General features: G+C 42.5%; 2 protein-coding genes across 4 annotated transcripts in view; one reads left to right on the top strand and one right to left on the bottom strand.

Annotated features, from left to right (window-relative positions):
• Window positions 1–15,116, bottom strand: part of LOC143786094 (hemoglobin subunit alpha-3-like) — a 223,423-nt gene that overhangs the window by 107,998 nt on the left and 100,309 nt on the right. The window lies entirely within an intron of this gene.
• Window positions 11,777–13,323, top strand: LOC143786090 (hemoglobin subunit alpha-3-like). Its single transcript, XM_077275298.1, has 3 exons — window positions 11,777–11,935; window positions 12,379–12,583; window positions 12,953–13,323. Exons 1-3 carry the CDS (start codon window positions 11,841–11,843, stop codon window positions 13,079–13,081), a joined length of 429 nt encoding a protein of 142 aa, XP_077131413.1. The 5' UTR covers window positions 11,777–11,840; the 3' UTR covers window positions 13,082–13,323.

Genomic DNA, 15,116 nt, shown 5'->3' with positions numbered 1-15,116 from the left:
GGAGTCCCGGTGTCTGTGCCAGTGCCGATGCCACTGAGTGGGCCACCCACCCCCAGCCAGTGGTGTGCCGCTATGGTAGTGCCCAGCGCCGCCCCCACATTGCGTATTCAACTTATGCCGATAGAGTTGAAAACAGTGATGAGGGTGAGAGCGTCAGATGACACACCCTCTCACATCATTCCCCCTCTGCTTGTGACTTAGTGGGCACGCAATGACATCGTGTACCACATTGTGCTAGCAGTGGAGCCGATGAGGCCGGAGCAGAGCCTGGAGCAGCACAGGGAATGAGGAGAAGAGGTGAGTATTGTATACGTGTATATGTACTGTATATGTATTATACTGTGTGTGTATGTATGTATGAGCACAACCCTTCACCTCATTTTGTTCTCCCCATCAGCACTGACCCTCACTTCATTTTATTCCCCCATCTGCACAGACCCTCACCTAATTTTATTTTCCCCATCAGCACAGCCCCTCACCTCATTTTATTGACCCATCACAAAGACTCTCCCCTCATTGTATACCCCCTCTGTCCAGCCCCTCAGCTTATTCCCCATCAGCACAGCACCTCATTTTATTTCCCCCATCTGCATGGCCCCTCAGTTTATTCCCCCCCATCTGCACAACCCCTCATCACCCCCATCTGCACAGCCCCTCAGTTTATTTCCCCCTCCGCACAGCCCCTCAATTTATTCCCCCCATCTGTCCAGCCCGTCAGTTTATTCCCCCATCAGCACAGCCGCTCACCTCATTTTACTCCCCACATCAGCACAGCCCTTCACCTCATTTTCTTCCCTACATCAGCACAGCCCCTCAACTCATTTTATAGCCCCATCAGCATATCCCCTCACCTAATTTTATTCCCCTCCATCAGCACAGCCCCTCACCTCATTTTATTCCCCTCCATCAGTGTAGCGCCCCCACTGCCGCAGGGCCGAGGGTACCCGGTACCAGGCCTCTGAGTCTCTGCTCTGGGGTTGTCATGGTGGCTAGGCCCGGTCCGTGACCCTGCTGAGGGGCGTACAGTGAAAGATATGAGGGATGATGGTGATGATGGTGACGCTGTAGTGGTGCGGTGCAGTAAATAACGAGGACACCAGGTTGCAGTCTCTTTACCTCTTTAGTCTTTACTGAAGATCTCTGGGTCCTCAGTCCGGAGTCCAGATAGCCAGGCTGCGCAAGTCCGGCCGGTCCAATGGCACCTCCAGAGTTCTCTTAGCAGGTGGAAATCTGTGCCTTCCTTCTAGCGCTATGTGTTGCGGTCCTTCCCTGCTGTGCTTACGGAAAGTCCCCACAACTGTTGTGTCCGTTTCTTAAGTTCCCTCACAACTCAATTAGATGATGTTCTGCTAATTCTCCGTTCCTCCCTGATGTAGCGGTTAGAACGGCACCCGTTTGACGGGTAGGCTCGGAGCTCTTCCGGGACCCTAGAGTCGCCCCTCTCCACAAGTTGCCCCCCAAGACTGCATAGGTGATTTAAGTGAGACAGCCCGCCTTAGACTGACTGTCCTGCCGCTGTTTAGAGTATTGCTTGAAGCTGAATATTGTAATACTCCCTCGGCGTTCCGGCCGCCGGTTGTGTGCCTCAGTAGGATGTTGCCTCGGTCTTACAGCATGACCCCTACTGGTATTCTCCTTGTCGCTTTGATCTCGTTTCTCACTCAGCACAATCTATCTCGCTTCCAATCCCTTCTTGGGCACCGCCGCTATACTGTGCAGGCACGGCCCCGTTGCTTTCTCTCTAGTTGCCAAGTCTCTGTCAGGATCCCACTCCTGACAGAGACCCTACCGAATCTTCTCCCGCAACACCTTCTGCCACAAGGTGTTGCCTGGTTCCAACCCAGTCAGCTTTCTGTCTAACTTCCTGCCTGACCCCCAGTTTTACCAGTATGTGGAGAGTGGCCTAATGAATAGAACCCTTAGCTCCCCCTGGAGGCCCGGCGGTGAAATGTATTGGTGTCTGTGATACCTGATCAGATGAACTCCTTCAGTGCCATCAGACGTACCATAGCTCCCCTTAGTGGCGGAGCCACAGTACTGCAACGACCAGGACTCTGGGGCGCTGCAATCAGCACAGCCCCTCACCTCATTTTATTCCCCTACATCAGCACAGCCCCTCACCTCATTTTATTTCCCCTATCAGCACTGCCCCTTACCTCATTTTCTTCCACTCATCAGCACAGCCCTTCGCCTCATTTTAAAGAGCCATTATCCAACTGCAGATCGGCTTTCAGGTTGCCAGTTGGTGGTTGTTTAATAGTTGAGGTTGTACCATCCAAATGGGCCCTTACACTACAGAAGGTGATGCCCTGTCATCCTTTTGGTCTGGTGAGGCCCCAGTATAAAAGGTTTGAGAAGCCTTATATACAATGCTATATACAATATTGTCAGAACATACCATACACTCCCTGACAGAAGTTATGTCGCTTATCCATGTTATGTAAATAAAAGCTTATAACATTACGTTTAATTCATCCATTGGTTGTATAAATAATTCTTTTGAAAGCTGAAACCCTCCGAAATGTGGTTTAGGTTAAGAAAATAAATTGGCATCAATGCAGAAATATTGATCAGTTAATGGACACAGAATGGTCAGATTTTGGCAAGACAAAAGTTTTGTCCCCACAGAAAGTAATGTGATATTCAAACAAATAATTAAACTTAAAATACAAATATATGTTGCATAACATTGGTGAATGAAGTTGTGGTGCTATTAGTCATATTTAATATTTTGTGTGACTTCCATGAGCTTGAAGGACTGCATCCATGCAGTTCAACAATGATTCATACAATTTAGTAATGAAGTCATCAGGAATAGCAAAGAATGCAGTCTTCCATGCCTCCCAAAGTTCATCTAGATTCTTTGGTTTTGTCTTCCAAGCTTCCTCTTTCATCCTACCCCAAACATGCTCAATGATGTTCATGTCAGGTGACTGGGCTGGCCAGTCCTTAAGGCACCTTGATCTTTTTTGCCTGGAGGAACTTTGTTGTAGAGATGGATGTATGAGATGGAGCACCATCCTGCTGCCGAATTTGACCCCTTTTATGATTTAGAATATAAGAGGTAGCTAATACTTGATATTTTAGGCTATTGATATTGTCTTCCACCTTGCAAACGCTTTGCACACCCCCATACTGAATGTAACCCCAGACCATGATCGAAACACCACCAAATTTAACTGTTTTCTGGGGTATTTTGGATCCATAGGGGCTCCAGTAGGTCTCCTGCAGTATTTGCGGTGGCTGTGGAGTAATTCTACTGAAGATTCATCAGAGAAATCCACCTTCTGCCACTTTTCCAGCATCCATCTGTTTAGTGGGCTGTGGGACTTTGTAAATGCCACACGTTTTGGTTTTTTTGCCTTTTGTTTAGTTCTGGCTTCTGGGCACTGATTCGACCATGGAGGCCATTTCGAGACAGAATCCTACAAACTGTTCTAGTTGACACAGGTACTTGAGGTGACCAAGCCATTTGGAGCTCTGCTGCAGTGGAAGAAGAAGCCCTTCTTCCACTGCAGCAGAGCTCCAAATGGCTTGGTCACCTCAAGTACCTGTGTGCTTTGGATTTTGTAACCAATAAACGTTCCTCCTGAGCAGTTGTCTTGTGAGGTCTGCCGGACCTGGGCTTGTCAAACACATCTCCAGTCTCTTCAAATCTTTTTTTAAATCTTTGTTATCGACGCTGAGACACATTAAATGTGCCAGCCACCTCTGCAGTAGATCTGGTCTTCAGCCTCTTGATAATCCAGGCTTTGGTCGCAGGGTGGATTTTTGGCATGTTGTCAGAGCTCAAGTTGCAGTTCAAGTGAAGGTCTGGGGTGCTCGGTTTCTTTTTATACACACACACACTATTTAACTATTAAACCGATCATTTACTGAGCACAGCTGAGCATGTAAACTAGGGTTGGGTGCATTATATGACCAGGCGACAAAACTTTTGTCTTGCCAAAATCTGACCCTTCTGTGTACATTAACTGATCAATATTTCTGCATTGATGCCAATTTATTTTCTTAACCTAAACCACATTTCGGAGGGTTTCAGCTTTCAAAAGAATAATTTATACAACCAATGGATGAATTTAACGTCAGGTTATAAGCTGTTATTTACATGACATGGATAAGCGACAACTTCTGTCAGGGAGTGTAGTCATTGTGTCCATCAAGCCTATAAAAGCTTGGAGATGTGTTCTCTCAGTGAATGTTACTACCCAATATTTCCTATATTATGGAAGTGTGCAGTCAGGGGCATAATTAGAAGATGGGTCACCCTAATTAATGGCAGTTACTGCAGCATACGTAATCATAATTAAGGGTCTGAATCATACAGCCATATATGATATGAGAGAATAACCTCCATGTTCCCTACACAAAGGTACAATGCTTTTTCACCTGAATGAGCCCCTCACCCTGTAGACCCCTTATCATATGCATTGCTGTTGTTACAACTTGCTTGCAGCCTATGGTGGGAGACTGAATTATTATAGTATTCTTACAATACATTGACAATTGCATACATATTACTACAAGTACAATAACTGTGGGGTTTTTTTTGCTTTCAGTGGGAAGATATCTCCCTTTAGAAGCCTTTTAGTCTGACACTTTGTAACAATTGCAGACCATTATCATGTTAAAAGTTCCTTATGTTGCATGTTTCTAAAACTGACGTGCAATTTTGTGCAGACTCACCCTCTACTCCACCCAGTTTTGTATCTCTGATTACAGTAGACCTCTTTTTTCAAGAACAAATGCTTTGAATGATGAAGAACCAATGAAAATACTACCGTAATAATCATAATCATAATAATCATAATCATAAAGCAGTATTTGATTTGACTTCACATTATTTTTGTGGATCATGAATTAAAACTATTTAGTCATTCTTTTTATGGCAGCTGTACAGGGAAGCTGGCAAAAGGCAGGAAGATTTTCAGTCCCAGGAATGTAGCTTTTGCCATCTCTGCACATATCCCATGACCAGAAATAAAGCACGCATCCACAACAATCCTGGCACATCTGAATAATTGCATGTTATTCATATCACCAATAATAATAAACAACAAATATTATAAGACCTTGCTTATAATAAACAATTATGCTCTAAGACATTATACAGCCAGTCATACACAACCCACTGCCCCCTCAGTCCTGCCCGCACCCAGCACATAATGGCCACGATTCACATAGGATAAACTGCATCATTCGCTGCACTCATAATGTTTTACTTTAATATTTGATGTCCATAGTCGCCAGCTTTTTTCCACACACCTTTTTAAATTTGTGAGGACATTTCTAGTTGCCGTAAAATGTTCTGCATATTGGAACACTTTTGTCAACCACCTGTATCCATAGTGTCATACTAGGGTTATCAATGGATTTCCAAGCTTTGAAAACTCTCTTCAGTATAAACTGAAACAAAGTTCTGTCATATCATCCCAATACCACTCCATCTATGACATCAAGTAGACAGACAAGATTCTGGGAAATTCAATCTGCATGTGCCTAAATGAGAGCACGTTCAGCCAGCATGGAGCTACAGGCTACAACCATACTGAATGTAAGGAGGTCTCAACTTCTGAAACACAGATCAGACTGACGAAGAGACACTATTTGGCCGGAGACACACTGGTGCGAGATACGGCCGAGTCTCGCTGGTTAAAAGCAAGCTGTGGCACCTGCACTCCAGAGCGGAGCATGCAGCTGCATAGCAATACATGGAGCCGCACGCTCCGCTCCGGAGTGCAGGTGCCACAGCTTGCTTTTAACCAGCGAGACTCGGCCGTATCTCGCACCAGTGTGTCTCCGGCCTTATCTGCACTTTGGTCTTATTGTTGCTTTGGTCTTTGGAAATCCTCATTGTTGCTCGCATAAACCTAGGGCTAACGATCACCATAGTAGGGAAACTCTTTACTAATGTATAGGGGTAAATATACTATAAAAGAAGTTTTGAGACTCACCTCTTAACCCCTTCAACCCTGTGAAATTTTCAGTTTTTTTGTTTTTCGCTCCCCTTCCCAGAGCCATAACTTTTTTTTATTTTTCTGTCAATATGGCCCTGTGAGGGCTTGTTTTTTACAAGGCAAGTTGTACTTTTGAACGACACCATTGATTTCACCATATAATGTATATATGTATAATGTATGTTGTGTAGGACACAACATAAACAATGAAAGTTGTCATATCAATAGGCAACTTCAAATCACAAAAACATTGCAGCGTTTGGGAATACAAACGTATTAGAGTCTTTGATTGTATCCACACAGGACTAAATCTGTCAGGAGGATTTATGATTTACTACAGAATCTGAGGAATCTGCTCCAAAGAAGTTGTGGGCACCATGCCTTTGATCTTACTTGGATATCGGGACAATAAGGATAAGTTCACACTAGGCGTTTTTTCAGAGTTTTTTTCAGAAGCAAAACCTGATTTCTTGGGATGAAAGAAGGTACAGAAAAAAAGCTTGTTTTCCTTCGTTTTTCTTGGGCTTTTTGCTGCGTTTTTTGCAGCGGTTTTGGAATGCTAAATTTGTTTCTTGTGCATGCTGATCTGGGCCCCATGCTGACGTGGGATCCCATCCCGATCGTGGCCATGGTGTCATGACGACGTCCGGGTCACCAGAGCTAGGAAACATGCTGATCATGCACTGTGCAAGAAGTCTCTCGGTCAGTGCAGAGCTGACAGTTTTTACAGCATTGGGATGCTGCTGCATCTCCATGCTGTAGAAGCGTTCAGCCTGTAAAAAATTATTGTCCCATAGTTGGACTAAGTCAAAAAAGTAGAAAAAAAAAATTGTAAAAATATTTTTTTAAACCCCCTTCTGACCTCGGACGGGATACTATGTCTGAGATCAGAACCCCCACTTTGATGCGGGCTCCAGCGGTGAGCCTGCATCAAAGCCGGGGACATGTCAGCTATTTTGTACAGCTGACATGTGTCCACAACTAGTTAAATGCTGCTGTCAAACGCTGACAGCGGCATTTATATAGCGCTACTGGCTATCGGGCCGGAAAGGCGCGCATCGCTAACCCCCGTCACGTGATCAGGGGTCAGCAATGAGTCGGCATAACAGCTAGAGGTCTATTGAAGACCTCTATGGTTGTTGATGATGGATTGTTATGAGCGCCACCCTGTGGTCGGCACTCATAGCAATGCAGTAAATTTACTACATAGGAGCGATCTGACCATCGCTCCTATGTAGCAAAGGCGATCAAGTTGTGCCAGCTTCTAGCCTCCCATGGAGGCTTTTGAAGCATGGCAAAAGTAAAAAAAAAATGTTTTTAAAAAAATTAAAAAAATAAGAAATATATAAAAGTTTAAATCACGCCTCTTTTGCCCCATTCAAAATGAAAAAATAAAAAAAATCAAACCTACACATATTTGGTATCGCCGCGTTCAGAATCGCCTGATCTATCAATAAAAAACAAAGGATTAACCTGATCGCTAAACGATGTAGCGAGAAAAAAATTTGAAATGCCAGAATTACTTTTTTTTGTTGCCGCGACATTGCATTAAAAATGCAATAACAGACGATCAAAAGAACGTATCTGTACCAAAATGGTATCATTAAAAACGTAAGCTCGGCACGCAAAAAATAAGTCATCACCTAACCCAAGATCATGAAAAATGGAGACGCCACTTAGATAAAGAATAACCTAGACATGTTTGGTGTCTATGAACTCGTAATTACCTGGAGAATCAAAATGGCAGGTCAGTTCTAGCATTTAGTGAACCTAGCAAAAAAAACAAAAAAAATCAAGTGTGGGATTGCACTTGGAATTTTTTTTTCCCGTTTTCTAGTACACGACATGCTAAGACCAATGATGCTGTTCAAAAGTACAACTAAGCCCTCACATGGCCATATTGACAGAAAAATAAAAAAGTTATGGCTCTGGGAAGGAGGGAAGCAAAAAACGAAAATGCAAAACCGAAAAAAAGCTGGCATCAGGAAGGGGTTAAAAAAAAAATAAAAAAAATTAAAATATATTTGTATTTGCAAATAAATATTTGAGCAAAAAAAATTATAAACAATAAAATTACACATATTTGGTACGTGTCCACAACGACCAAACCTATAAAATTATCCCACTAGTTAAACCCTTTAGTAAACATCATAAAAAAAATAAAAAACAAGGCAAAAAACAATGCTTTGTCATCATGCTGCCGAACAAAAAGTGGAATAAAACGCAATAAAAAAGATGGATATAAATAACCATGGTACCCCTAAAAACGTCATTGAGTCCCACAAAAATCAAGCCACCACACAGCTCCATCAATAGAAATATAAAAGCTCTAGCTCTCACAATAAAGGAATGCAAAAATAACTATTTTTTCTATAAAATAGTTTTTATTGTGCAAAAGCGCCAAAACATAAGAAAACGATATAAATGAGGTATCTCTGTAATCTTACTAACATGAAGAGTAAAACTGCCTTAATATTACCACACATGGAACTGCATAAACCCCCACCCAAAAAAAAAAGAAATTCCTGAATTGCTGTTTTTTTTCATTCTGCCTCCCAAAAATCGGAATAGAAAGCGATAAAAAAATGTCATGTGCCTGAAAATGGTACCAATAAAAATGTCTACTTGTCCTGCAAAAAAACAACCTCACTTGACTCTGTGGGTCAAAATATGGAAAAATTATAGGTCTCAAAATGTGGAGACGCAAAACTATTTTTTTGCAATAAAAAGAGTCTATCAGTGCAGCCAAACATAAAAACCAGATAAATCTCTGCTGCCTCATTATAGTGAACGGATCCCTTGGGGGTGTCATCTGAATCAGGTCACTCAGAGATTTAGATGGAAACCACAAAGTGCTCAGCGTAGAGCGCCGGATAAATGTGATCCCAAACGTTATGTAAAACGTTCCCAGTAAAAGCTTCAACTCAATCCACAAAAAAAGCAGCCTCACAGTGTACTTTAAACCACATATAGCGTCCACGTTTGGTATTTCTGAAGCGATGAGAGTCCACCTAACTTACAGGTGCATGTCTCCAGAAGCACGGGCTGGGCATAACATGCTGGTGACTGCAACGTACTGGTTACTACAGCATATTGGTCTCTACAGTGGCAGTTTGTAATTTTCGGTTGGCAACATTCATTGCTTCTTGTTTCTGGAAAATACCCATGGAGTCAAAATCATCACTACACCTGTAGATAATTTCCCCAAGGAATATAATTTCCAAAATGGGGTAACTTGAGGGAAGATTCTTATCTTCCAGCAATTAGGGGCTCTCTATATGGAATCCGCAAACTCTTCCAGGAAAATCTGTGCTCCAGGAGGCAAATAGCGTTCTGTTCCTCCCTAGTCTCTCCATATGGCTACATAGTACTGTACAGCCACAAATGGAGTATTGCCACATTCAGTAGAAATTGTGGGACAAATTTGAATGCCATTTTTACCCACGTCTTGTGTGAAAATGTAAAATCTGGGACTAAAAGTAAATTTTGATGGTAAACATGTAGTTATTTTGTCTTCACTGCTCAATGGTATAAAATTCTGTGACACACCCATGGTGTCAATATAGGGAGGTGGACCAGGCTGACAGTCCCTCCTGCGTGTGTGGGCCAGAACTGTCAGGACTGTCACCATTATCCCGGGGGGGGGAAGAGATTTCTGATCGGAGCAGGTCAGGACACCTGACTGATGGGGGCGGATCCAACTTAAATAGCGGTGTGTGCGGGAAGACGGGGCTTTTGGTGGGGAACCAACGTGAGAGCACAGAGACGGTTGACTCCCTTTCAACTTACCAACGGCAGCTATCCGTGCCATCATACCCGGTTAGCAAAACCATCTCGACTGCTGACACACAGCCCAGAGAGACCTCCGCACCGTACAGTGACCAGTACGTACTGCATAGCATCATTCCGCTGACCACCGCTGAGGCACCGCTCAGTCATATCCCTGCGGTGCCCACTGAGAACCGGCCTGCTCCTGTGGCCGTGACCGCTGGACTGTGTACTTCTCCTGCGGCCTTGTCTACTGAACTGTTTGCTTCGTCCGCTGTGCTGCGGACCTACACCTCTACAACATCTCGTGCCCATACCAGGAGACCACGTGCCGAAGGATCCGGAGGATTCACTACCGCGAGGAGACAGTGCATCGCCTTTCTGCGGGACCAGATCGGAGACATCTTGCGTTGCCTGCTGCGCCAATGAGGGATCTTCCAGCCACTTTCCACCAAGGCACAGAGACTGATAAGTTAAACTGTTGTTACCTTTATAATAGTACCCCCTGCTTGAAATACTATTGTTTTACATAAAATACCTGTTAACCCTTGCTCTGCCTCCTGTGTGTCACTGCATCCTACGCACCTGCTAGCATCCTACATCTATATGATTACTGCCCCCATAGATGAATTCACTGAGGTGTAGTTTGTAAAATGGGGTCACTTATGCAGGGGTTCGGCTGAACTGGTACCTCATGGACTTTCCCAATGGGTCATGGTACCTGCAAACCATAACAGTAAAATCTGGTGCTCCTTGCCTTCTGAGCTATGCAGTGTGCCTGAAAAATATTTCCCAATTACATGTAGAGTATTGGCGCACTCAGGAAAAAATGCCCTCAGTTTGTTGTAAAAAAACAACCTATTATCCCTTAGAAAAATTAAAAGCTTGGGGCTAAAACAACATTTTTGTGAGGAAAATGTGATTTTATTATCTTCACTGCTCAAAGTTTTTTCAACTGGCTAATACGGTACCAAAACCTTTTTTCTTTTAATCTGCAAAGAAAAACACAGTGTGCTGCACTTTCATATTATACAGGTAAGCGATCGGCGTGGCGGCACACCACACTTTTGGCATCCATTAGGAAAATGTTTACTAGTAGTCAATCAGAGAATATGAATTTCACTACAGACTAAAATAATCACATGTGGATATACTATGAAAGCCATATAAAAGTCAAATTATTGCAATTATACAATTTTTTTTTTATTTCGAGCATTGTTTATTATAAAATCGTATAAAAACACGATTTGGTGTTTATCATGGTTACCTTAATGAGTTCTTGCATTTTTAGATAATAAGAAAATAATAAAAATAGCTTTTCCACAATGTGGAGGCAGTCATCCGTAAAATATTACTTACCTGCTACTTATTGACCTTGAGATTTATGGGGTCTACAGCAATGAGGTTTTAGAGCATTGTTTAAGCCGAACAAGGGGGTCAAACTTTTATAATATACTGAATTGATTTGGTAGTAAAATCGGTACAAGAAATAAAGTATAAATTAGAGTAATGAGTAATGTTTAATTATTTGATCCATTTGTCCTGTGCCTCCATATTTGTTATGTAGGTACATGGAAGCTAATAATGTATTTTACAATAAAGAATAAATCGTTTCATATATTGTATGTGAAAAAACACTATGTAAAATAGATAAAGTCAATATGTGACGTTATCTTTTTCATGACATTTGAACACATTTAGGAAACAACCAAGTATAAATTGCAATTGTACATTCAATTCCAATATTTTGATGTTTAGTTTGTGTTACAATTGCTTTATCTGCTCTGATATTACTAATTTTAGAGAACAATGTCAAAGTGGTTCCTGTAAGTTTCTGTTGATGAACAATGAATATTACAATGAGCTCTAGAAGAACATAGGTATGTGCTTAGCATGCGACATATTGAGATAAGATTTTGTCATATGTCAGCTCAATTTTCATGTGTTGCTGAGTAGATAAAGCTACAGGGTGGGATTTGGTTTTAGCCAATAGAATTGGAGTTCAATTTGTGTGAATGATAACTTTAGCCTTTATAAACTTCCAACAACGGCTGTACAACATGGACTCTTGTGTTTCCAAGTCTACCTAAGGCTCACCAACTAACCAATATCACAATGCCTCTGAATGCAAGCGAGAAGGCTTTCATCCTGAACCTTTGGCCCAAGATTGCTCCTAGAGTCAATGATTTGGGTGGTGATGCTTTGGACAGGTATGTGGCATTTCTATCCTGTATATTTATAGTGATAACTTTACAAATGATAATTGGAGATAGAATGCATGGTAATATCTCTTAGCTGTGAGATAATGGATATGTGCTATCATAGATCACACAGTATATATATCGCATAGTCGTGTCTTCTTCGTGTTTGGGAATGATATCAGTTTACTTTGCGCTATGGTGCTGTTGGGTACAGTTATCTTAAGAGTGAAGGTCTTTCAGATATTAGAGGTTTTGTCTGTATATTAATGCATTAAATGCTGTATTTTTACATACGGTATATTTTTCTAGCATTAGAAAGGAATATATTGAACATATAGTGTCTCCCTGATGATCAATGATGTATCGATTTAATGTAGGAGATCTTTGTAACACAGTACTGGTATTTAGTTTCACAGCGATCCCAAATCTCACACTGATTATATTTTTTTTAGGCTGTTTCTGAGCTTCCCTCAGACCAAGACCTACTTTTCCCACTTTGACTTGTCTCAAGGATCTGCTGATGTCAAAGCCCATGGTGGTAAGGTCTTGAGTGCTCTTGGAAAGGCAGCCAGTCATCTGAATGACCTTGATGGTGCCCTGTCCAGCCTTAGTGACCTCCATGCCTACAATCTGAGAGTGGACCCTGGAAACTTTGCGGTAAGGAAAATATTAGTTGTAATATTTTGTACTCTAGGAGCACTACTAAAATTAGGAACCATGTTAGCACATACTGGAAGTTCACATTTATGATATTATTATGCCAACATATATATATATATATGTCTATAATGAAGACATGTTAAATCATTTGTAGTTATTAAATATATATTTAACAAGTAGCAGATATATCCCATCCTCCAATTGTAAAGTGACACTTTTGTATGTAACCATATTAATTGCCTATGTACTTAACGTTTATACCTGATAGTTCTGTTTTAGGAGAAAGTAATATTTGATGCAATAAACATTTACACCTTGAATTATTTGACGTGTGAGAATTATCATGTTGTTTCTTCCTTTTTGCAGCTGCTGTCTCACACCATCCAGGTTGTCCTGGCCACTAACTTCCCCAATGACTTCTCTGCTGAAGCCCAAGCTGCATGGGACAAATTCCTCTCTGAAGTCGCTGAGATCCTGACCTCCAAGTACAGATAAAGCTCCCCTGATATAGGAGACTACATCAGTCCCTGCAGCAGAACATCCTGTGGGAAGTTCAGAGGAAACCATATGAACAAATTTGTCATCATGTCCAAGGCCAATCAATGAATGTAATGCAGCTGTAATATAATTTTGCTGGCTTGTGTTTTCGCTGCATTCTTTGGCTGGCTAGTACTTGTGTCTGTTGTCCATCAAAATACATCTGGTGTAATCTTTAATAAAAGTACATCTATTTTTAATTTCTGTCTATTTTTTTTATTAAGATTTAAAGCATGGACATTATACTTAACTGTGTTAGCTACTAAAATCATTATAGACTTAAACACTATAGATATGGACTAAGTGCTGCCCGTGGGCCATAGGCTGCCCTTTGGCTGTTCTGCTGCAAATACGTGGACTGGGACAACCAAAGGACTGGATACAGTGGTGTCTCGCACCATGCGGCCACCCCATTGTCTGGTGTCTCACCTTCAGCAGTATCTGAAACCTGTGAATACAATGATGGAGAAGGAAGCTGTCAGCAGCCTCTTCTATCATTGAGAGTATGCACCTATGACTGCTGTCAGACCGGAGCAGCGGGGGAATGGGGTGATGTGAGTAGTTTTATTTAGAATTTTAAATCATCAGTCAGTACTTGTGTGGGGGAAATGTGGGGGGACACAATTATGTGTGAGGGGCTGTGAGCACATCACACTTGTGTGGGGACAATGATACTATGTGAGGGACTGTGGGCTCATCAGTCTTGTGTGAGGTGCTATGGGGACACAATTCTGTGGGAGGGTCTGTGGGATCAGACTTGTATGAGGGGCTATGAGCACATCACACTTGTGTGGGGACAATGATACTATGTGAGGGGCTGTGGGATCATCAGTCTTGTGTGAGGGGCTGTGGTAACATCATACTTCTGTGGGGGCTATAATACTGTGTAAGAGGCAGTGGGGTCATAATATTGTGATAGATTCTTTGGGGACATCATGATCTCATTAAGGGCCATAATACTGTGTGAGGGGTCACCAGCACTGTGAGAGGTTAATAAACTGTGAGAGGCTGTGGGGACATTATACTTGTGTATTGGGACATAATACTTAGGGGCTGCGGGGAGATTGCACTGTGTGAGTGGATGTAGAGACATTATACTGTGTGAGGAGAGGTAGGCACATAAATCTTGTGTGTGGGGTCATTATACACTTAGGCTGTGAGGGACATCATACTGTGTGAAGTGCTGTGAGGACAACATACTATGCTAGAGGTAGTGGGGACATCATATATTCAGATCCAGGAGTCTGATCCAGACATAGTCTGATCCATGCATCTTTCAAATTACATATTTCTAATTACTTTGAATTAGACTGAATTGGACTGGAATTGACTGGAAGGTAACAGAATACCGAACCACTACAATGTTTCGGTTTCTTTTCTCTTTCACCCCCATACTACTTTCCTTCTTACAATCTCCTGCAATCCCTCCACCCAGTAAAGAACTACTCATTTCTCCCTCCATACTCCCCAGCCATCTCACCTTCTCCTCAGAACTGTTCTTCCATATACAATCCTCTTTCTCCAGACACACATGGCTGCATCATGTCCTATCCTGCTCCCACCTTCTAACGCTCTGTCTGCTGCTCCTAATCTCTGGTGACTTATCCCCAAATCCTGGCCCTCCTCAACACATCCCCACACTCATTCCTAACCCCCTGCCACGATCCTCTGCACGTTTTCCCAACCATGATAACCTCATACCCATTCATCCAGCCCCCACTCCCCCGGTCCCCCCACCTGGAGCACTATGGAACGCACGCTCTGTCTGCAAAAAACTGCCATTTATCCATGACCTCTTCATCACCAACAAACTCTCCTTCCTTGGCATCACTGAAACCTTGCTCACCCCCTCTGACTCAGCCTCTCCAGCTACGTTTTCCTATGGTGGATTCCACCTCTCTCACACCCCTCGCCCCAGCATTAAATGTGGTGGAGGAATTGGCTTGCTCCTGTCCGACACCTGCTCCTTTACTCCGAACCCGCTACAACCCTC

This window comes from Ranitomeya variabilis, chromosome 7 (assembly GCF_051348905.1).
Source record: "Ranitomeya variabilis isolate aRanVar5 chromosome 7, aRanVar5.hap1, whole genome shotgun sequence".
In the NCBI taxonomy this organism is placed as follows: Eukaryota; Metazoa; Chordata; class Amphibia; order Anura; family Dendrobatidae; genus Ranitomeya; species Ranitomeya variabilis.
Note: the sequence above shows the minus strand (reverse complement) of the source record. Positions and strands in the feature narration are given on the sequence as shown.

Coding starts and splice junctions, on each gene's coding strand:
- LOC143786090 (XM_077275298.1), top strand. CDS start 11,841: ATGCCTCTGAATGCAAGCGAGAAGGCTTTCATCCTGAACCTTTGGCCC. Junction 11,936..12,378: donor GGTGGTGATGCTTTGGACAG/GTATGTGGCATT, acceptor TATTTTTTTTAG/GCTGTTTCTGAGCTTCCCTC. Junction 12,584..12,952: donor TGGACCCTGGAAACTTTGCG/GTAAGGAAAATA, acceptor TCCTTTTTGCAG/CTGCTGTCTCACACCATCCA.